This window comes from Anopheles cruzii, chromosome 3, assembly GCF_943734635.1.
Source record: "Anopheles cruzii chromosome 3, idAnoCruzAS_RS32_06, whole genome shotgun sequence".
Taxonomy (NCBI): Eukaryota; Metazoa; Arthropoda; class Insecta; order Diptera; family Culicidae; genus Anopheles; species Anopheles cruzii.
Genome location: NC_069145.1, coordinates 29,606,721 through 29,630,391, shown reverse-complemented (window position 1 = coordinate 29,630,391; position 23,671 = coordinate 29,606,721). Strand labels below are relative to the sequence as shown.

General features: G+C 49.1%; 1 protein-coding gene across 1 annotated transcript in view; it reads left to right on the top strand.

Moving 5' to 3' along the window:
- The window catches only part of LOC128273722 (protein couch potato), a 98,260-nt gene extending 74,589 nt beyond the window's left edge, over positions 1-23,671 (top strand). Inside the window, exons 2-5 of the mRNA XM_053011752.1 lie at positions 20,150-20,281; positions 20,371-20,433; positions 22,391-22,538; positions 23,511-23,671. Of these exons, the coding sequence (XP_052867712.1) occupies positions 20,150-20,281; positions 20,371-20,433; positions 22,391-22,538; positions 23,511-23,671 (504 nt within the window). The remainder of the gene's footprint in view (positions 1-20,149; positions 20,282-20,370; positions 20,434-22,390; positions 22,539-23,510) is intronic.

The following is a 23,671-nucleotide window of genomic DNA, read 5'->3' as shown; positions in this document are numbered from 1 at the left end:
CGGTCCCGGTGCCGAAGGGGGAGCCCCGGCCTGTCGGCGCCTGTGCCCTTAGGCCATCTTCGTTACGAAAGCGGCCAGAATTGGAAATGAGTGGCGATGGTGAAGTGTTCACCGAAAACCAATCTTCCTCCTGGGGGTGGTTAGCTATTCATGACCGGGCCGAAGACCGACGAGCACGGAGCTGTATCGTTGCTTAAGAAGTGATTTGCCCGACTTGGGCTGGTGTCTAGTAGCTTCCGGAGCAACACACACCGGCTGCAGCCCTCGGCGGGAATCTTTTGGACGCAAATTTTGGGACTTCGGTAAAGGTGTTCAGCGGTGCATTCGGATGCGCACTGCACCAGAAACTCGTGCTCGTCGCTTTCGGCCAGAGGCCGTTTACGTGTGAGGCCGTACGAGTAGAAGTTTATACGTCGCAACACACTGATTGTGGGTTCCGATGCATCACCCAAAGGATTGCGGCCATTTTCCCATTTCAACCCACTTCAGCAGCGTAACCCAAGCCAGGCTTCGCTGGACTCTTGTGAAGGAATTGAAATTGGAACATACGATTCCGTAATTATGGCCGCCCCTTTTTGCGAGGTTCCAACGAAAAACTAACGTGGAAAGAGTTGACAGAGAATAAGCCATAGCTTTTCTCGATTTCTACTAGCACCGCACGTGGTTAGCGAAGTACAAAGGATTTTCTTTTACCCAACAGCGGCCCAAATTGGGAAAAGATTGCAATTAGTGAAGACCAGAGCACGCCTACGTGTTGGATCCCATATGATCTTGTAGCATACTTGATGTTGAGCACCGGACAAAGAGATTCAATGGAACTGTCAGTACTATCGAGAGTTCTTACATCAGTTCTGAATTCTTTTAAATAATCTCTAATTGTAAGAAGAAGCGCAATTTGTAGTATTGATGGGCACGTTGAAACTACATTTATAATGATGAGTGTCCAAACTAACGTTCTGTTGGTTGATTGAAAGGACTTTTACCAAGAATTCCAAGGCATAGATTATTATAAGTTATTAGTAACCAAACAAAATACTGTATACCAATAGCTACTACCAAGCATTCTCCAGCCGTTCGTTGTTTCAACGAGAGCAGCAAATCGAATGATGCAAAACTGAAGCCATTCCTCTCACGTGAATTGTTCAATTGTAAAACGGTTTGTCACCTGTTACGATATTTTAAGCTCAATTGTACCATTCAACGGCCAAAAGGGGAGGAATTTTGGCCTCCACAAAATGGCTACAATTTGCCTACTTTTCTGGTATCCACGCTTGACCGTTGCCAGTAAAATGGCGAACCACAGCACACTCGATTATTACCATTCTTTACGGCCTGGCATTAGATTGAGACCTTGAGCCTTTTGAATTTATTATGCCAAAAGCTATGATTAGAATGGTAGAATATAGTACTGGCAACGTAAAACTTTTACCATTTTCCATTTTGCGCACCGAGTGCTGTGTTCAAATATTCATGTCGATGAGCAAACAAAAGCCAAGCAAAAACTCCATTCCACCTTTCTTGGCTGAAAACACAATTTTTAGTTTACGCGACCGTGGCGTCGTATTTTACGGTGGCCGTCGCCAGGGCACTTTAATTACCCGTCTGCCTACGGGTCATTAAAATAAAGCGTAACCATTGCAACGGTTCCGTCTACTTGAAGATATTTAAAAGACACAGTTTCCCATTATTACGAACGCCTTGCGGGCGGCCCACCGAGCGAATGCCATCTTCGGCCCCGGGGGTTGGTCTGGCCCTCTGTTTTTTTTTTTTTTGGTGTAAAGGACCCACTTGAAGCGAAACAGAGCCGCGGCCTATTTATCTGACTAATGACGGGGATAACAAGAGTAATTTCCACCGCCATCGTGTCGGATGTCGGCAAAGCTTTCGCGGGGCCGCTGAGAAGCTGTCCCTCGAAAGGAAAACAAAAGGACACAAAATAAATCCTTTTTTTCTCCTCGCTCATTCATTCGCGCACGTACACCGCTCCAGAGACACGTGCTGTAGGCAGAAGCCAATTAAAATTAAAACAAACCCTTGCCGAGCCCACGTCAGCCGCGAGAGGCTGGACCGGGTTCCATTTTCTTTCCCTTTTTGGATTTGCTTCATGAAAAATTCACCTGCCGCGCCATTTTCTTTCTCGACCCTTCTGCGTCGGGGAGAGTGAACAAGAAACGGGCTAGAAGAAGAAAGAATTGCTCAAGCTACGGTGGACGCACCGCGGACAGCCCTATGTTCGACCGGAACTGGTCACATCGTGCCATCGTGACTAATTTAATCACAACCCACCGGTACGCAACGGTTTCACGCAATATCCGCCGGCTCGATCGGGTCACCACGGTGTACATGACGGTGACCCATCTACTCCGCCAGGGAAGGACCATTAGTGACGCCACCGTGTCTGGTTTCACTGTTGCATTTTATTATGTGTCTCTGAGTTATGGGAGGGCACCTCGGGAAAAATTTCCCCCCCCGGCAAACCTTTTCCGGCGGCATATTGTCGTGCAAAGGGATCGATTTTTCTGCTCAATTTCCGCTGCCTTACGCCGTGCCGTGCGACATGCAAGGGCCGCTCCTGTTGAAACAAAGAAAAACGGTCACTTTTTATCGATTCAGAAATGTGGTTTCTCTTTTCTTTTCTGTGCAGAGGTCCTTCCTTTTCGCTCCGCTTTGAAGGGAAAATCGCTGCAAAAAGCGTGAATAAAAAATGAGCTATTAGAGAGCCAACAAAAAGCGGGCCTCTAAACTGTTGTGCGCCATATTCGCTGGGTTCGCGGGGCCATGGGAAACAGAGCGCGTGTGTGTGTGTCGGGGTAAATCATTACATCGAAACATGTAATTTGATCATCATTTCCATACGTTTTACATTCTCTTTACGTTTTTGTGACGATGTCGGAAAAATCGACGCATTACGTGAGCGTTTGTTTCTAAACCTCATACTGCAAGGCTGGGACTGATCCGTGGCCGTTTGTTGTGTTTTTTTGTTTGTTTCGATTGTTCCACTACGAATGTTGTGCTAGGCATGGTTTAGCTCGGGAGCATAAAGCATATTGCGTCACGTAAACGAAAGATTCTTATCGCGGAGGTAGATTGTTTTAACGTCGTGCCGTGGCCCACTGGGTGGAAGGACACTGGGTGGCTGATGCAACCATTAGCGTTGATGGATCGGGATTAGAAGAAAAAACGTTCGCGGTGTAGACAAGCGATTCAACAACATGATAAGAATGTAACAAGAAAGTTTTATGGAAACCTGATGGCCGAAAGGATGTTGGCAGCCATTTTTTTGATGGTGAGTTCTTTCGGTGATTAGTTCTTTCGGATTCGGATTTTTATTTGCTTTGTTCAGTCTCTTTTCTTGACGACTTTTAATGTTTTTGACAGCTATTTGACTTGTTTCTTCAAATAGTTTGAAAACAGATACAATTTCCGATAAAAAATCAGTTAACAGTAAAACATTTCCAAAATTACGAATTGGAGAAAAAACAAAGAGAATATTCTGAAGATTGTTCTACATCAAAACCAATTGCGGAATGCCTTGGCGAGGCGAGCATGTTAAATAACGACAAGTTCTAATAATTCATTTTTGTCCTCTCTTTACAGGTACGTTTCGAATATGAGGCTCGCGATGTGATCCAATAACCATTCAAACCAGAAGACGCACGAGCTAAGTACCCGTATGGTCAGCTAATTTTAGCAAAATTGGCACCCAGGCGACAGTGACTCTTAACAGTCACTTTTTGCTACATTGTGTCACATTGAGCAAATGTCTCCAGTCTTCATTAAACCCTTGACGATTCCTCTGCTTAATTATGCACTCCGAAAGTTGTGCCATTCCGGTGCCAAATGAATTATCATTCCATTCACTATGTGGCTAATGATTCTGTTTGCTCAAGAGAGTGTGCGTTACATTTCGAGTTCCATCGGAGCAGGAGCTGGTTGAAAGAGCGAAGCCGAAGAACTTCGGCGAGCTTCATAATTAAATGATAGTTTTACGAACCACTGCTTGGTCGGCTCCACATTCCACCGGGTGCCCGGCGCCCGGCGCCCAAAGGACGGTCTGGTTGAGTGGGTTTTGCGGAAACCTCACATCACCTACGGACGGACGGATGGGCAGGCGAGCAACCTGCGTAGCGCCGGGTCTCGGCGAATCTTTCCGCACTCGGGCCACCACGAACGTGCCCCAGGTTGTGTGTCGGGCTTTGCTGGACGCTTTGTGGACCACCGAACGGCACCGACCTCCGAGACCGATTAGAAATTATTTAATGGTCCCGACTTTGAACCGACGAACGCGCGCCCAACGTCGCCGTCGGGTCCGGAAATAGTAAACGGAGTTCCAGAAGCTCCTCCCGAGTACCCATGAAATCCGAGAGTGTAGCCGGAGAAACCTTAAAATAGTCACCACTCTAATGGGTTCACTCACTTAGCACGCCCCGTCCTGGCTCCGCAGCCATCTCGTCCGAGATTCTCGGGGACCTGTTTGGCTGTTTTGGTTCGTCTTGACGAAACGATTTTCTTAATACGAAAATTGACTCACCTTTTCACGGCACTTTAGGGCCACTGAGCAAAGCTTGTCCCGGAGCCCAGACGCACCGGTGGTCTTCCGTGGGAACGGCACCGTAATGCCAACGAAAACTATTTGCAACTCTTGGGCGGACGGTTGTGGCCGCCTGGCTTCCCTTTGGGGCCAGGAGCTCATGTCGTTTTACCGTACTTGCCGCCAACAAGATGGAGCCATTTGGCAGAAGGTGGATTTTACATTTCGCAGCTCGCGGCACAGTCTACCGCAGTGCTTGAGGCTTCCTTGAAGACGTCTGTATTAGCCTTCTACTCGGCGTCCTCTGGTGTAATGAAGACACCGCGCGGTTGTCGTAACGTTTCGGCCGGCACCAGGTTTCTCCATTAGCAGGCAGGTCGTTGTTTCCAACGTCGATCCAACGTGCCACACCACGATGAAGCCATTTTTGGGAAAGAGTGAAACCGTGTCAGCGTTTCTTTTCATTTTGCGCGCTTCATACCGCATCGGCTAAGGTGTTGAGGTGATTTTTAATTTATCATTCTCGTCGCGGTGTCGAGTGCCGAGCCAGAACTCGGTCGCGGACACGATTTGCTTGTGGTGAAATTCACTTATTGTTCTTTCCTTTGCATATGCTCCAGAAACACGCTGGGCCCGATTTGCCGAGGAGATTGAATTTTGCTCTCTTCGACAGTCGGTGCTCTTAGCGGAGAACCCGGCGAATCCTCGAGGAGCACTTCGAGAGAATCTTGCCGACAGCTTATGTGCATTGCACACCAACTCTGAGAGTAGCTGACTCTGTGGTTCCGACAGCGAACATTGAAGCTTTTCTGGATTGCATTTTCGGTCTGCAGAGTGCAGTTCGAAAGTGCAACCGCCCGTGTCATAATCGCATTGCAATCCTGACACGTGCCGGCGGGTTTTCCGGCTAGTTCACCCGTGCTCAGCCGGGGACGGGCCCTTCTGCCGAGCAACGCGTTTTGCTTTCCGCTGTAGTGTGTGGACTATTAGATTTAGCGTGTTGCCGCAGACGCTGCAGCAGCATCGAGCAGACGCTCGAAACGGATTCGCTTCAGGGGCTTCAATCCAACTTTATGATTGCACAAACTGCTCGATGGTTTCCTTAAGTTGTTGGACCGAACAATGATTACAGTTTAAATTTTCTGACCCCGAAAACACAGCGATCCCTAATCCGAAACATGAGCCGTAAGCGTGCGGAGCGTATCCCCACGAGCAGTGGCCAGCAATTAACCTAGTTAAAAATGTAAAAAGGTTTCGCATCACCGGCTGCTGACCTGGTCTTGCTCTATCGCGCGTAAGTCAGGTCCCTGACAGCTTCTCCGTCTGGCACGGCGCGGCAAAACAAATCACTTCCGCAAACAAACATCATTAAAATGCTAAACAGGTTCCGCTTTTCCGGCGACCCTGGGCCCTGGGCTGGCCAGCAGAATGCGCGCACACCCGTAACCGTGATCGTATTGTGACTGCGTCGAGAAGGGCTTCGAAGAAGAAAACCGAAAACCCGGGATCTGGATAGGGCGACAGATAAACTTTAAATTCGTTATCCTTAGTTATCCTTATTTATCTTTCGCCCGCTGCTCTTTTAACTGAAAGCGAGACAACTTTTATCCGGAGTCCCTTTTTTCCAGGGACTTCTGGCACCTTTACCGGACGACGGTGTCTGACGGCCGGCAGGCTCGGGACATGTGCCGTCGAGCAGCAGCTGCCACAGCTAGCACTAGTAGTAGTGGTGGTAGTAGGGTATGCATAATTTGCGAAGGGTGAACCGGAACTCCGAACCGGACCGGCGAGAGTTTGGGACGGTGAACTTGGTTTTATTTCGTTCTGTGAGTGAAATTTGCATTTCCATCAGAACGCTTCGTCCGTACGATCTGGACGACGATTAAATACGGTTGTAAATCCAGCGGCGGCGAGTCTGCCGTGAGTGCATTGTGTTAAGCGAATCAAGCTTCGTAAAGCATATTTCAGTTGCTATAGGTGGCTCCGTGCATCGCTGTCGTAATTATACATTAAAATTAAACAACAACAGTTGCCTGTGACGCCGGATACTGTTGGCCATCGGTTGGCACTTGGCCTTGAAACAGCAAAGTATTTGCTCGATCCAAGTACACGAAAAAATTGTGGCAATTTTTCGTCGAGCTCGTAGTTTGTACGGTTCACTGAAAGACCATCTGTCAAACCCAGATCAAAGTTCAGATATGACAAAATTAGCCTTTCCGGGATGACTGTTTGCAACCGAGTTATCTGAATTTTCATGAATTTGAGAACGTTTCAGGCAAAAGACTTGCGATTGCTCTCGATGAAACGATGAAAACATTAAATAACATGAATCTCGTTTGTCTGTTCTGAAGCATCATGGATGCCACACACGCAAAAAAAGGACGAATCACCGCTAACGTTACGCAAAAAATTAATTACCACTCTTACGCTTTTGAAGAGTTTTTTGGCATTTCGCTGAAAAGGAATGAATAATGATAATCTTATCAGACGTTTTCATCACATTATCCAGCCCGAAACACCCAGCAAACGATCCGCTTCAGTCTGTGGCGCGGCATTTCTTCCCAGAATGATGCTTTACCGAGATTTTCAACATATTTTTACGCCCCTCCAGCAGACCGGCCTTGGCGACCATCGCAGCCCTGCCGTGTGTTTACTTTCGGGGTGGAGCGGCAAACACATGTTTGCAGCATAGAAAAGCGGAGCCACACACGCTTCGGATCAATATCTCCGAATGGTGGGGCGGAAAAAAGAAAAGCTCACAAAAGCCCACAGCTCACATCATACATCATTCTTCATTAGTCCCCTGGCAGCACTGGGCGTATATGGGTCCCGCTTGTTGTTTGTTGCTTTCATTTCTGGCCCACAACAAACATTTCTTCGCCTTGCAATGCTGCCGCCATACCGCCTTGACGGTATTTAGAGCTGGTGTGCTCGGCACCATTTTTTGTGTTTTTTTTTCGTGTCCCGCGCTCAGAGAGATGCCTCTTGCGTGCGCTAAAATAATGTCATAATTTAATTTTTCCGTTCGAAAATTTAATTACACAAAATCATGCCCCGACGGTAGGACCTCCTGTTTTTACTCGCACCTGCCCATTTCGAGTTGTTTCGCTCGATGGTCGCCCTCGATCTGCCAGGGCTACTCTCCATGGTGGTTGATAATTTAATATCTGTTGCGCTACTCGACCGACCTACGCCCTTATTTTTTACGCGCATTTCCCGCAGAAGCCGCTTTGGGACCGTCCTGAAGCAACGCTGCTACATAGTGGCTAGTCATGTCAGCACGATACTTGTGCGGTGCTTACATCATTTTCCGCAAGCAACGTGCCTATGTTGGAAATGGGAAAAGCAAACGCAAAAGTCATCAATCCAGGATGGTTGGAGTAATGTTGCAACCGCTCGCAATTTAAAGGTATATGAGCACTCAAAAGGCAACCAGTGTATTGGTTAATAAAGGGTCCTTCAATGAGTATTGACCGATTTTCACGATCAATATCACCGTGAGGCGTACGATGATGTTTGCATAGAATGATCCATCATAAAGTGTTCCACCTGAGCAAGTAAGCTTCATTCGGAACCCTGCTGTTAACTAATATTAAGATTGCAATAAACTATGGAACAACCTTCAGAATTTATCAACCATAGGCACACCAAACGTCGATAAATCACTCTGCATGTGGCCGTTAGACGGTTATCAAAAGGTACATTATTAAAATTGTTGTGTAAAGGAAGCATAATGCAAAAGTTGAACAAAACATGCTATTACTTTTGGGACCTTTGAATGTGAGAGAATAAAGTCTTCGAGGCAAATAGGAACACTCCTACCGGCGGCCAATGCCGTGCAATCATTAGCATGAATGTTCGTTTCGAGGAAACAATAAACCGTTCCAAGCACCATCGAGTGAATAAATCGCCCAAATTCGACGAAGAATCTTTCCCGGACTTAATTATAATCCTCTGAAGCTATTAGCCGCAGGAAGCAACCGGATTGTGGCGTGAAACTGAAAATCAATTCAAATCTCCAGTGTAGTGTTATTTATTTTATAACCGGATCAGGGTTGCGATACGCCATCTTGTAATGTGTGTAATGGTGCCGGCAGCTTTTTCTCACTCACGTAACAAGTCCACCGTGGCGAAACAAAGCATCAAGTTTTATGAGGAGACGCTACCCACATTTGGCCCCGCAGCTATCGGCGATATCGTGCGGGCCGTGGCGATGAGAGCGTCCTACACACCCACCATAAATGCCGCCTCGAGGCGAAACGTTTGGGCCGAAAGAAGAAAAAAACCTCCTTAATGCTTCTATCATTACCACACACATCCGTGCAGAACGAATTTTCACCCCTTTCAGAGGCAGACCAGACCAGAGGCTGGCTGGCGGGCTTTCTGATGAAGGTGTAGCGAATTTGTTGGCCGCTGTTGGGAAGAATCCAAAACAGCAAAGAACGGAAGAGAAAAATGACGCGAAATCTTTCACCGGAGACCGCCTACTTTCGCCGCCGAGAAAATATGTCCCGAGGTTCAGGAAAATTTCGGAAAATTTCGGAAAATTTTTCGCCCACCCTTAAAACGAATACATTACACGATACACATACCGGGCGCCTATTCGTTATGAAGTTTACAAGAGCCCCAGCGGTCGGGACCGAAGCCTCATGATTCATTTCCTGCCTGCGGTTTCTATCGGCTTCGGCTCACGTGTAACCACATTAAGGAACAAGTTTAGGGGCCCTAAAAAGAAAGCTCCAGAACGGGTGGCACGCCCGGCACCACAACCACATATTGTGCCCCTTTCGTGTGTGTGTGAAGCATTAGCGTAATTAGTTTAATTAGCCGAAGCTGGGGCTCTCTAATGGAGACACGAATCTTAGCGCTCCTTGAGCGCGACAGAAAGAAAAACTTTGTCGAAATGGCCGACTTTTCGGCGCAAGGGTCCCCGAGTTTGGCACCCGCGAAGGGTGCCGGAGACCATAAATACTAATGAGGTGCGCCAAAACAAAGACCGTACGGCTTTATTAACCCGACAGCACACTAGCTTTGTGTGCCTAGTGTTGCGTAGTTGAAGTGATTCTCGGCTGGGCACTCCTTCAACGGCTGGCATTTATTGCTCCGACTGGCCAATCATTTTCTGATCTCGCGTAATTAATCTTACCATACACAAGCGCGCCCCAAAGGTGGATTGTTCGAACACATTGTTGATGTGGGTGAAAGTAGGACCAACGCCTTCCTGGGAAGAAGTTCAATTGGTAGCACCCAAAAACGCGCTGCCCAGGACGCCTCGTATATGCTAATAAAATGAATAAATCATGTCGTGATTTGTTCAGCCACAATTTCCACTACTTTTACGAAAGGGGTCAAGCAGCGAACGATGTCAGGTCAGCGGACGCGAACCCGGGACCTTTGTTCGGAGAGTGCCACCTAAAGGGACCGCACGGGAACTGACTGTATGATTAAATTATTCTCCGTTCTAATAACGGCACAGGCCATTTTGTGTTTGGCTCGTGGCTCTAGCGAATGCAACACGCACGGAAGCCGATCTCACGCGCGTGAGCGACTAATATGTGTGCCACATGGCAAAGCCACAGGTCTTGCCACCCTGTGATTATCGTTGTTACGCCATGTCGCCGTTGAGACGGATGGGGTTTTTACTGTCAACCCATTTTTGGCTCGACCGACTAATATTAAAATAAATTCCAACCTCCTTACACACATTTTCAATTACAAACTCGCCACTCGCCATTTATTGCCAGTTGTAGGGCAATATTTCGGTACCTTTAACCTTTTACAGCATGTCACTCAACCGGCGTTGGGTCGCGAAAACTTTGACACATTTCAACAATGATGTATTGCATTACGAACACTATCGGCCCCCGCCCAGGTTAATGGCACCCGTTATAGTTTTGTGGACATAAATTTTGAGCCACCCTGTTGTTGTTTTGCGTACATTTCTCGGGCATCCATCCAAAATGGATTCCATAGACCACCGGGAGCCTCAAGTTTCGCACGCAAACACCGATCAACGTAGCCAGGACGTGGACGAGGGACGCTTCCACTCCGAATTACAATAAATCCATATTTAATAATCACGCAACAACCGTTGGGCGCGGTGGCGCTGCACGGCACGCAAACCCAACCCAGCGTGGCCGTTCTCACGAGGAGTTACACCCATCCTTCAACGGAGGGAGACTAATCAGCGGCAGTGTTATATGCGTGTGGCGCGGTTACAGGCGATTAGGCGGTGTTTTGATGGGTTATGACGGGGCGCCATGGACAATGTATGCGTGTGTGTGTTCGAGGAGGTCCTCTCGAGGGGTGGCGGAAAGCTTATAAATTTTAATTAGTAGTTTAAGCCGAAAGCCACGGCTCTAGGAATCAAATCCGTAATCAGCAGCATCAGCAGCCCGACCCGACCGGATGAAAATGGATGGCCGGGGTGACCTGAAAATTTTATCAGCCCCGAACTTTTGGGCCCTTGTTACCAGACCGACGCAAAGGGCGGCCCCCACAGTCTGGCGTTGGCGGTGGGCCGGCTGGTGAATGTGGACATATTTAGCGACCCGCAAACGGGTGGAATTTTTCATAATCCTGGTGCAGCTCCGGCAGGCCGAATACCAATGCCGCAAAAATAGGCCAGTCCTGTGACGGTCACTGATTTCTGGGCTGAATTCCACGGCACGCACATGTTTTGGTTTCATCACCGTTTCCGATAATCTTTTGCGCGATTTTCACAAATAGCGCCCTATTTGGAGCATTGTTGGGGCATGTGAAGTATACCAAGCATAAGGTAAGCATCGGCGAACAGTTGTTTCGAGTTTCGCGGAACGTGCGGCCCGTGTAACGGTTTTTACATGATCCGCGGTGTGTGTGCGAAGTTGAAACATAGCCTGGCTCGGCGCGTCATGATGGATTAACATTCGTTTTCTTTGTGCTGGCGCCTGCAGGCTTACATCTTTGTTGTGCAGCATTCTCATCGCTGTTTGTGTTGCTTTTGGCGCTCTGCTTCAGTTGCTACCAACTTTCCAATGGAGTTTTAAAAGCCCAGAAAGTATCCCGACTTTCATTTTGTAGAATTGAAAGGAAATTGCTAAACCTTGCGCTAAACGTGGCTCGAACACGAATCTCGAACATTGTGCCGTCGATACGAAAAGGGTCCGCCCCGGCGTGGTTATTATTATAATCTAATCCGTGTTCGATTACAAAATCCAGTGTGCCACCCATTAAAACCCGTACGACGGAGACCGGCGCCATCGATTGGCTTCTAATCACACGAGAACATGCTCAATAAGCTCACTCATTAAGCCACTTCTGTAGCGACTACATTATCGCCCATTAAGTCGTTAGTCCTCGCTGGCGGCAACGACCCCGGCATTTCTTCGCCCCCTTTCAAATCAGGGTGTTTATGTTTTCGCCTGTCCTCACCCACCCATAAGGTGGGCCATAAGGATCGTACCCCCGGAACGGTGCAGCCTTCAAAAACGAGACCCCTGAGCGGTACGCAAGCGGTAATTAGCGCCGTTCTGCCGTCGTCGTCTCGCTTGACGCGCGCACTTTACGCGTTGCAGTGACAGCGCCAGAAGTGCTTTCGAACCCCAATCCCTATCGCGGGCTTTTTGGTGTGTATCCTCACCCTCGGGACGGCGGATGCTAATTTCGATGTTCCAACGACCGACCGAGAGAATCTCTGCATCAATTAACGCGCGAAGCCGAAAAGCTAGACGCCCGACGCAGAGGCTGAGTTTTTCCACCAACCGGCGGCACCGGGAAAACACATCGTCAAACACGCGTAAGTGGCGCAACATTTTGCACCATCGCAAGGGAGCGTGGGTGAGTGTCTTGCGGTGTTGGTGAGCTTCTGATGGTGGTCTTTTCCCTTCCGCGCACTGTAACGATCGAAGAGGGCAGATTGAATTCGCCATCGCCCGCAAGAACCGAGCGTCGGGCGTTTCCGATGGCTGTCATCGGAAGGGTTTTGAGGGACACGAGCAAATTGAACGAATCCGGTAAAACACACACTTTCCCCCCGACCCCCGGACACTCACCCACCCCTGGCAGGGGCGAAGAATCTCGGCGACTCTCCGACTCCCAAAAAGGGCCACGCCGAGAATATTTGCTTAGGATCATTTTGGGGCAGCAGGAGCCTATGCTGCTGCTTCGTGGGCCGCCACAACCCTAATCGTGGCCGTGTTTGCTGAATAAATATGTATACCCCGTATCACTTGTAAGCGAATCGAACAAACCGCGCGTGCCGTGTCTTCTGGGGTAGCCTTGCTGGAGAAAAATGAGAAGACGCCGTGGCCGTGCCCCGATGTCCATTTAGGCCTCTCTGTCGGGCGAAGCATAGAATCGTGCACAAGCTGTGGCCTGCACGAAAGGGTGAAATGGAGTGAAAATCAGAGGGAAAATAAAATTGTTTACCACGCGGCCCCAAAACCAACCAACACGTGGTCGATGGAGACGCCCAGTGCTCCGTGTTGCTCCGATGTCTTTATTTCGGTACATAAACCACTTTGGAATGTTTATGGCTTAGCGCGAACGGTGCAACTGGCACTGGAGCAGGGCTTTTAAAAGGCTGGCACGGCAACAGGGACAGATTTGTAACATTACTCATAAACCGCCAAGGATCGGCCTTGGGTTGATTGCTTCATGGCGACTGATTTATAGTAGACCGCAAATCACAATCTTTTTTTATCGATTGTTTAAGTGTAATGAACTCGAATTAGAATCACATCGCAGCATTGTGATGATGGTTGTGACTATTACATCCGTTTTATAAAAATACGTTTGAAATGTTGAGTAACGCTTTACGAAAACTTAGCCAGGAAACCCAACAATTGAATGTCTGGCCTGATTAATGGCTTGACACGATTTTCTGACTCTCTAAAAATAATTGAAATGCCTTCCGAAGCAGGTTCAATAGTCTCATTATGTATTTAAATGTGTCCAAGTTCAATGCTAAGCATTGTCTGGCGTTGACGTTACTATTTGAGTTTGAGACCGTCTTCATGTAATTGATGGAGCGAATAAGCTCTCTAGGCTTCATTGTTTGTCACGTATCGGAGTTTAAAGACCCATTTTGTCTAACAACCGCGTATTGTGTTCTGGTGTGTCACAATACTCGAGCTCTCTCGCGCTTCATTCTAGCTCCCGCAACAGCCTAAGCATCGCGATTCGGTGGCTTCGCCACTTATGCTTCGCTTTGTTCATTATCGACAGTCGTCCATTATCTTAACGCAAGTCCTCTACCGTCAAACCGTTGAGAAGACGTCAGACGGTGCTTGTAACAGCAATGCTTGCAAGTTTTGAAAAGCTATTACTTTGAGCTTCCTAATTCCATGCCGTACAGTGTACAATCATTTCACGTGGCCAGTGTGGCAATGACAGACAGCACAATCTGATGACGTAATAATTGGCAAAACCAAAACCAAATTCTCGGTACAGTATTTCCCCAGCGGCAGTCACGCAAGCCCAGAACGCCGTAGAACCATAATCAAGCCCACGGCAATCAATCAGTCGCGCCGAACGGGCTCCCTCGGAACCGGCTGTCTAGGTCGTCATTGTGTGGGAAAACATTAATTTTAAAATCGCCCTTTTCACCCCCCATTTCCGGTGCCTCGCGGTCGCGGCGCCCAGGAACAAGAACAAGAACAAATTAATTAAGTCATCGATGTTTGTCCCACCACCGAGAGCGTACCGCCTTTCGACGACCAAGAAAGTCATTTGGCTCGTTCCAGCTCCATTCGCTAAACACGACGCAAGAAACATGGCACCACCTCCACCGCCACTGCCACCAGGACGCCGTCGTCCACGGTCCACGAAAAGTTTGATGAAAATTTCACGCTCCTAAAATTTTAATGATTATCTTCCCATTCAAATTGAGCGATGCGCGTAATTTATCGCGTCGCTCGCGCTGCCCCGCGTGCCCCAATCTGTCGAGTGACTTGATTGTCGAGAGCAGCCGGAGCCAGATTGCCGGAGGCTGTGCGCAGGAAAACCCGTGGCTTGCCCGACCCCCCGGGCCACGCTGGTGGCGTATTTTTCCGAGAACTTTTCGCCGGCGTAACCAGAAGATGGATGATGACAATGGTTGCCCGCCGGCCGGCCTACGCCAGCGCTCCGGTGGTGTGGGACACGCGCAGGATGTTCCCGGTGAGCGCCTCGATGGATTACGGGCCCGGCGAGGTGGAAAAAAAACCGGAACGATACGCACTCCGCGCGTTTGTCAAACCGAGAAGCGAGAAAGTTGTCCCGGTTGCCGTCACCAGATTGTGGTGCCCTTCGGCGTGGCCTTCGACCCCACAAATCGGCCCATCACCCCGGTCCAAAGTCAACGTCCGTCCGAGGGGAGGCAACGGAGGACACAGATCCACTTCGGATTACAGAAATAATAAATGTTTTGTCATTATTTTATCATGACGTAATGAACGATCGGTGTTCTCGTGCGGGGGTCGTTGGGGGTTGATAGGAACCCTCCGCGCGATGTCCTTGCGTTAAGTGGGGCGCAAAAAACCGGGGGCCAGGAAGAGACCATTGTTCTGTTTTTTCACCCGAAAACAACTTCTTGGCTCCGGCATTTTTACATTCCATCGTGCTTGTGGTCCAAATCCACGACCGAGCACCGGTCTTATGTCCTTCCCGGCGCTAGTAGACCTTCAAGTCGCACACAATCCCGGAACAGCGGGTACGCGGCGGCCGCTTTAATTAAACATTTGCGTTCCACCGAGACGCACGGTAAGGCGTGGCAAGAATTTAAATTAATTAGTGTGACAAATATTGGCAAACACACACAGGCTGACATCGGTGCCTAGCGACGCGACTCGACGACACACACGCACACACAAAACTCGCCAACTTCCGGGGAGTTCCCGGTCACGGGAGAAGCAATAAGTTAATCACGTGCTCGCGGTTTTACAGGACCTCGGTTGGGAAAGTGTTCCGAGCCCGGTTCCGGTCGGATTTGGACCGGTCGACAGGCTCATTACCCAAGTTTGGCAATTATTCGGTCTCGGTGATTTAGGGGCCCTTAATAAATGAAAATTCATCACTCCCTTGCGATCGTGGGCTTTCGTGATCCCTTTTCGCAAACACCGAGGGTTCGAAGATCAATGACAATGATCCAAAATCAAATGAAACAGGTCACAATCCCATTTAGGGGCCCCTCTCAATGTCCCGTTCATCGGGGTACACCATTATTCAAAACCGTAGCCCCACACGACAGGACAATCGGGGCCCCGTTTTTAAGGCTCGATGCCTGCTCATTGAGATTGATAATCCGTACCGCTCGGGAACCCGAGGGAACATCCGCAGACCGGTCCAAACCCGGAAGGGCAATTCCCAGAATGAACCGGCATCGACCACAGATCATGATTGATAACCGACTCAAGAATGCTCATTAAAAGTTTGCACTTCGCCCCGTGGACCCTTCGGGGACGCTAAGGCGGGTGTTCCGTATGTTGGCCGAGGCCATAGCCAATCGGATTGCGAGCCAGTGGAAACAAACCTTGGAAAAAATTATAATCCACAATCGAGCCACAGTGCTGCGGTGAAACATTCAACACAGCAGCATCTGGGCGCGCGGACATAAATCATCGATTTACGGTGTCGTGATGGCGCACACTGGGTTCCGGGATGGAATAAATATTTACTAACACACACACAAACAGCACTCAACGTGGCGCCACTCCCCTGGCGCTCTACGGGACACACAAGAAATGCTAAATTGGGCCTTGATGATGGATCAGGTACTGCGTCCCTTTCGAGCCCGTGATGAACGATTCTTTACGGTGAACGGCATCGGCCAAGAAGGTGCTCGAGGGTCCCCTTTCGAGCCGAGAGTGTCCTTAAAACGGCCGCAAGAGGCCGCGTTCCAGTGCCGTCCCCAGCTTTATGCTGAGTGCGACTCCGGCCAGCTGGTGCCAGCTAATTTGCCGACTACTGCTCCACTCCACCGCTTTCGGCGGATCCCTTACCGACCGGTCCAACCGGGCTCTTGGAGTGGGGTGAATTTTGCATACCTAACACACCGACCTCACCCGGCCAGGATCCCGGAAGACATGTGTATCGGCGCACTAAACGTGCACACGTTCGGGCCACTCGACATACGCTTCTCGTTTATTCATGGGCTTAAAACTACTTATCGTTAAAAAGTATCCAACGGCGAAAGTAGTGCAGGTGGATAGGTTCCCTCTTATCACTCCCGGCCCGGGACGTCCCGACCCGGGCTGGTTGTGGTTAAAATTTTAATCACCTATCCCCGTGGCTCACGGTGTCACTCAGCTGTGCCTGCCTGCCTGCCTTTATTCTAATTTTCCCACACTGACCTGCGCCCAGCGACCAGGCACTAGCTGGGCTCTAGGTCTAGCTGACCATAGTCGCCATGGCGCCCGGCCAGCAGTGACCAGTGGAAGTTAATTGGAAAAGCCTCACGTTGCGCCAGGATGGGTTGGGTTGAACCTATGCCACTAGATGGTGCCCGATGATGATGGCGATGATGGTGCTGATGTGTGGGAAAGTTTCAGTCGGTAACATAGTTAATAATTAATTTCGTTTAAAATGAAACGATAACGCCGCCGGGCCGCGCGGCACACGTCTTGCCCGCGTTCGGGCAAGTTTTGCAAAGTCTCCGGTGGCCCTAGGGCGCTAACCCGGCGGCTAACATCCTTCGGGCCCGGAGAGGGGCCCGGTCTTTTAAGCGTTTTTGGGTGAGAAGAGTTAAACACATCGCCTTGCCCCGATGCCTAGTGCCCGAAGGTACGAAGGAGCCCACTTCTCAGCGAGCCATCCACCAGGATGAACAGCGAGGATGAAATTATCGCCACGAAGAGACTGACCAATTACTGCACGCTTTATCACGCACGGTCTGGCCAATTCGCCCGATCGGGAATCAGTTTGGCCGGAAGGTGTGTCCGGAAAAACCGCTTTCAATGCATTAACGATGAGCAACACACCGCGTTGATGAGATCGGCGATGTATTGCTGTCCCGGGCGATTCCGGAGCTGGCACCGGCCCACGAAGGCAATAACTAATTTGTGACCAAAAGTAACCACCGGTCGATGGGTCGATGATTGGACTTGAAATATGCATATCGTCCGCCGAGATGGGATCGTCTGCCTGTTGCGCTTGGGATGCTTTTCGGGTTTGGGAATAAAAACTGTCAATTTATTAATATTAAATCGGGTTCGGTTCAATCGAACCGTCATCGCAGCCGTCGCTACATTGTTGACGTGCCTTACAACGTGTTGTCGGGTCGTGTTAATCGTGTCACAATGTAATCGTCACGGATGCAATTTCTGTCCGCATCAGAATATTTGGAACGCATAAATATTATGTTGCAAAGGGGATATGGGATGATATTCCAACAGACCAGGCTTGCCATTTCATTTTTCAACGTTGGAATTTTATAAAATTTTAATGACATGCACCGCCTTGATCAAAAAGATCCCGCAATGATCGCTGTTTGGCGCTCCTAGCACTCGGTTGTCAATTTTTTTTTGTTTCATTTCCTCAACGTTTCGAAAGTTAACGACAACGTCAATGTTACGATTTTTGAGAACTCTAAGAATGGATTTGAATGAGCAACAATGAGTTTGCATTAATTTTTTTGTTCAAAACGATTTCAACGGTGCACAAACCTTGAAAATGTTTGGAAAGCTGCGTTACAGAACGACGCTTTACAGAAAACAGCAGCAGTCGAGTGGTACCAATGCTTCAGAAAACGTCGTGAGTTTATCGATTACCAAACAAAACGTTGATAAAGTGAAGGAAATGTTGGGCAGCATCCGCAAGTTAATCTTCGTAGAGATGGTAGACGTGTTGCAGCCAAGTTGGTGCCAAAAGACTTAAGTTTCATACAAAACAAGGACCGTGTTGACATCGCCAAATACTTGATTTTCAGGTGAATTAATCCGTCAAAAACGCGAACGGAACGCATTTCAGTACCCAGGAGGTCATGGAAAAATCGAAGATGCCTCTAATGGAGATACCCAGAATCGAGGTTCAGAAATGCTTGAAGGACTGATTTTTTTCATAAATTCGCGGAACTTTTTAATGAAGGTAGCACTATGTGCTTGGCCTTCTTTTTATACTATTTATAGGCTAGAGTACAACTTTTTGGCTATATTGATTGGTCACTCTCGACCAATACTATAATTTCCATTCGGCCACAATGGAAGTCGAATGTGCCACGAAAGCCCAAGAAACCAAGGGCAAGATTTGTTTTCAGGTCCATTTGTCGACACCGCCCGGCTGCTTATCGGAAACGATAAGCAGCTTTGCTCGACATCGTATCAACGAAACGAAACGAAAGCAAACTTCGCCACATTCGCCCGTCGCCGCGAGAAAGCGTTTAAAAGTGGCACGAAAACACTTGTCCAGATAGAGATCTTTATTGGGGCTGAAAAGACAACGACAATGTCCGAGCGCGTGGTGTCCCAAGGTTCGGCTCCCCAAAAAAATGCACAAGACAAGCCCATTAAAGCCGCGACGAACAAGTGAACGTCCCGAAGATGCCGGGCACGCTTCCTGTAATTTAAACAACGTCTTCCCGCTTTTTTTTTTGTTTTCGGTCCGAAGGATGGCTGCCGGAACTTTTGGAATGAAGTAAAAATTAAATTTCCCATTTCGCCCCAGCCCAGGACCGGCGCCGGACCAAACGAAACGAAATTCGAAACGGACGGGCAACGGACATCGCCGACGGAATGAGTTTCCAGAACCCAGAAGCCGGGTTGGGGGGGCGTGCGGCCGAAACTTGCCACGAAATTATTGTTGTTACCATCGCCACCGCCGCCGCCGCCGCCCAAACCCAAAACAATTGGCGCCCGCTCGTTTGCTGTTTGTTGTTGTTTTACGCAACAAGAACGGCTGTTGAGGCTTCGCTTGGCTTCTGGGAACAAATTGTTATTTTAAAAATGTTTCGGAAGCTATGTGGGTTCGTCCATTTTCTTCCAAAAAGCGCCTCGAAGGAAGAAAGTTTCCATTTCTTCTCAGTTCTGTTGGCGCGCGCCCGCGGGGGTTTTGCTTTGGCCAACGAACGGTGCTGCTGATGGCAAGTGTTCTTCTGTGCGACGGAAGTTGAGTTCTCGCCCGCGGGCATTCGCAATGTTTGGTTCGTTTCAAGCACAAATCTTTAAGAATCTTGCCTTTGTTAGTCACCATAGAAAGCATAGCCCGGATCTTATAAATCTTTTAATTTCATTTCATAACTTCTAGCCGCTTACCTTACGTTCACGGCTCTTTCCCCACGTCAAAGTTTTCCCAACGTGTTGCTCTTTGTTGCTCCGGAAAGCTTTCCAGTCGACCGGTGGCCAGCTTAAAGCAGGTGTTAACTGTTCGTCCTACAAAAGAGGTATTCTAAAGAAAGCTGCGATAGAAAAGAAATATTTTCCGCTCAACATTTCCAACGGCCATTCGGCCCAGGCGAAGTGGCCGTTTTTCCACCCGAAGGCAGAACACAAAAACCATGAAACTTCTGACGAGATAATCAACGGAAAGCTAATGCCCACTGTTATGTTGCAAATTTTCATCCACCATTGACGGCGCGTTCCGTCCGTTCCGAGAACAATAGACTTCGCCGCTTCGCCGTTTTGCGTTCGTTCGTTAACGATTTTCCTTTTCATCTTCTCGGTGCAGGTGCGCACACTGTTCGTCAGCGGGCTGCCGATGGACGCGAAGCCACGGGAGCTGTATCTACTGTTCAGAGCCTACGAGGGCTACGAAGGATCACTGCTCAAGGTTACGAGCAAAAATGGCAAAACGGCGTCGGTAAGTAACGTGGACTAAGGAACCAGGCGTGTGGCCGGACTGGGCCGTAGGATGCTTACGCTTACCATCACCCTCTTTTGCTTTTGCAGCCGGTTGGATTCGTTACGTTTAACACCCGAGCCGGAGCGGAGGCTGCTAAGCAGGACCTACAGGTACGATGGTGGCCCCAAACCGCCCCCCAGAGTCACCCATCGCATCGCACACCGTCGCTCGGTGGCCCGTTCTAGGCTAGGCTAACGTTATCGTCCCTTCGTCCGTATCTTGGCCATCGGAGCGGGAAGCAAAACGCAAACTAAACACCTGCAATCTAACCTTGATTGTGTTCCCGTTCTCAACTACTAACCCACGAATGTCCTTCTCACACCGTTCCCTATTACTTTGTTTTTTTTTGTATAATTTTGTTTGTTGATCACATAGCTAAGCGGTTTGATGTGTTTCAAAGCTGTCGGCCCGGAACTGAAAATACACTGCCTCACACACTGGACTAACGCGGTAGCCTAGTAGTCCTAATTTTCCCCCCAAAACACAAGCAACACGCAACACACGGACACAAGCGCGGGAACCAGAATTCCAAGAACATTGCTCAAATAGCCTAACTAGACTAACCGAATGAGATAGCACAAGATCGTCGGTAGTCTAGTGTCCGATCCGGTCACTGCCACGCCACGCTTACCCGTAACCGAATGCCGAACTCACCAAACTAACGTTCCACAACACCACGTACTCACCAACACTGGTTCACACACGCCCACCATTACACGCTCACTACTGACCCCCACATTTGGTTAGCCTGTGGTCTTAATCGATCTGTCGAAACACTGCTCGATGTCGGACAGCAAGCTCGTCCCTGTTTGATCGCCAGCAGTGTGTCCTTTCTGGTAACACCATTCCGCGTCACCGACGACGGTTCTAGAAATCCCCAGATTCTTTATCATACCTGCCAGCTGTGTGAGCAACATATGGTTTTCTTTCTTACCGTTTCTGTTTGCATTCACCATTTGACTTGTTCCCCTTCTTTAAGTCCAACCGAACCGCCCCGACCGGGGGTTGGAACCGTAAAATGTTTCCCAAAGCCAACACAATCACACCAGCAAGCAAGCAAGCGACCAAGCATTTTGTGCCTGGAGCCTACGACTAGTCCTTCTATTGGTTCAACGAAGCGCTCCTTATCGCTCCGCGTTCGGCCGCGGTTCACTTGTGCACTTCTTCTTCTACGCACCAACCAGCCGCCGCCGCAGCAGCAACAGTACTTTCTAGTTATTCAACAACTTGCTCAATTTTTATATTCCCGCTCGAAATCAGACTCAGATCAGAAAATCTATCGATAATGTTAAGTTCACTAAGTTAACCTCATTAAAGGCGAGTTGGTATTCGGGACCGTCACCACGAACATGCTTGCAATTCGTACATTTTTTTTTCCCAACTGACCCGAACCGAAGAGCTTTTGGAACATTTTTGACTAACCAACTCTGGGTGTGTTTCGTTTTTCTGTTTGTTACGTTTTTAACTTGCCCCTCTCCTACTGTCAACGTTCCGCTGGTACTATGTTTTCCTGGTAATCCTTACAAATCTAAACCTAAACACGAACATTAATGACGAACCACGCCGCGAATGAGCGATAGCGATAGCCTATCTTCCCGTTCCTGTGTAAACAAAGTGAAATGAAAAACAAACCATTGCGGATCATAAACCTTTATTTTCTTCTGCTCTCTTCCATTTCTCTCTTTTTATGCCTCTCTCTCTCTCTCTCTCTCTGTCTCTCTCTGCGACAAACCGTTTTTCCTTCCGATCGCGTCCGACTTTTGCTGGATTCAATCGATGCGCAAACACAAATGGCGACACAAATGTTGTTGCATTTTGTAATGGATGCACCAAAACCAATCCCACCCGACCCGACTGCACCCGAAACCCGAACCCGAACTATCCCGCACCACCGCCACCACCACCACCAAACCATTGTGCAACAATATGATATGCCCTGCATTGTTAAACCATAAACCAAAACGGGATTCGAAAATTTGCAAAACCGATCGCAAATCAACTGTAAAAAAACGGAAACGGAAATCGACACACACACGAACCAAACAAAAAAAAATATAAATCTTGCAGCAAGGTGTACGCTTCGATCCCGATATGCCCCAAACCATACGCTTGGAATTCGCCAAGAGTAACACTAAAGTCAGCAAACCAAAACCACAACCTAATACAGCGGCCACAGCTGCACATCCTGCATTGATGCACCCACTTACTGCTGGACGTAAGTACCTTTTTTTTTGTTTTTCGTTTCTCGTACCGTATTTTCCTTTCTCCCGCCCCTGGATTTTTCGCGAACCATCGCCATCGTTCCGTGCCTCGTTCGAGGGCCGTGTGGGACCCTCCGTTTAAATGACTTCAAACGTATCCGATGGAAAAAAGCTTTTACCGAAAGTTCGTTCAATCTTTCTCGAAATTCTGATTTTCCCTGATTCTCTGGCTCACTGACCTCAGCGAACCTGTGTTTGGTTTTGTTTAGCTTCAAACGTTCTGCGGTAGCGATTCTTTTGCCATCTCCCAGCCAGTACGACGAGCAAAGTAGAAACCATGTTTTATGATACCTCACCCGAACGCACCAACACACGCCCTCCCCTCAGAAACCGTGTAGCTATTTTGTTCCACTGGGCACCACTCTGTTGTGTTGGTTAGAACGTTGCCTTCCCACTGTCCCAGGGACACGCGTGTAAATCTGTCGAAATAAACTAGCGTTAGAAACATGCAAAGTCACACAGCCATCGTGCATCGTGCAGAGCCGCACACCTGTACCACCCCGGCGGGAGCGGCGCCGCGGGCGTGCTGCAGCTGCGCACGTGTTCCACCCTCTCATGCACCGGCCGCGTGTGCCGCCCACGCACCCGAAACCCACCCGCGCTCGCACGTATATCCCACCCGACACACAGCAAAACACGCCGCCGTCGCCGCCGCTGCCACCCCACCCGGAAACAAATCCACACTCACACACAGACACACTCAGACTCAGAGGGACATACGTACGAGATGCGTGCAAGGGAACTCGTCAATTCTAGCCATCCGATCGCGTGGATCGAGTGGCCATTTTTCCCGTTTCGTTAGAATTCGGTCACTTGGCCCTGAACCGTCTCAACTTCTCAACCTCCAGTCCCAAACGTTACCCCCCCCTCCGACCCAGCAGTAAAAGCGCCAACAACGCCGTTGCTAACTTTCCTCTTCTTGCCAGACTTAGGTACTCCGTTTTTTCCGGGTGCCCCGGAACTGTGGCACCACCCGTTAGCGTTCTCGGCGGCGGCCGCTGAGCTGCCGAGTGCCGCCGCACTGCAGCATGCGACCCTCGTGCATCCGGCCCTGCACCCGCAGGTGCCGGTCCGGTCCTACCTCTGA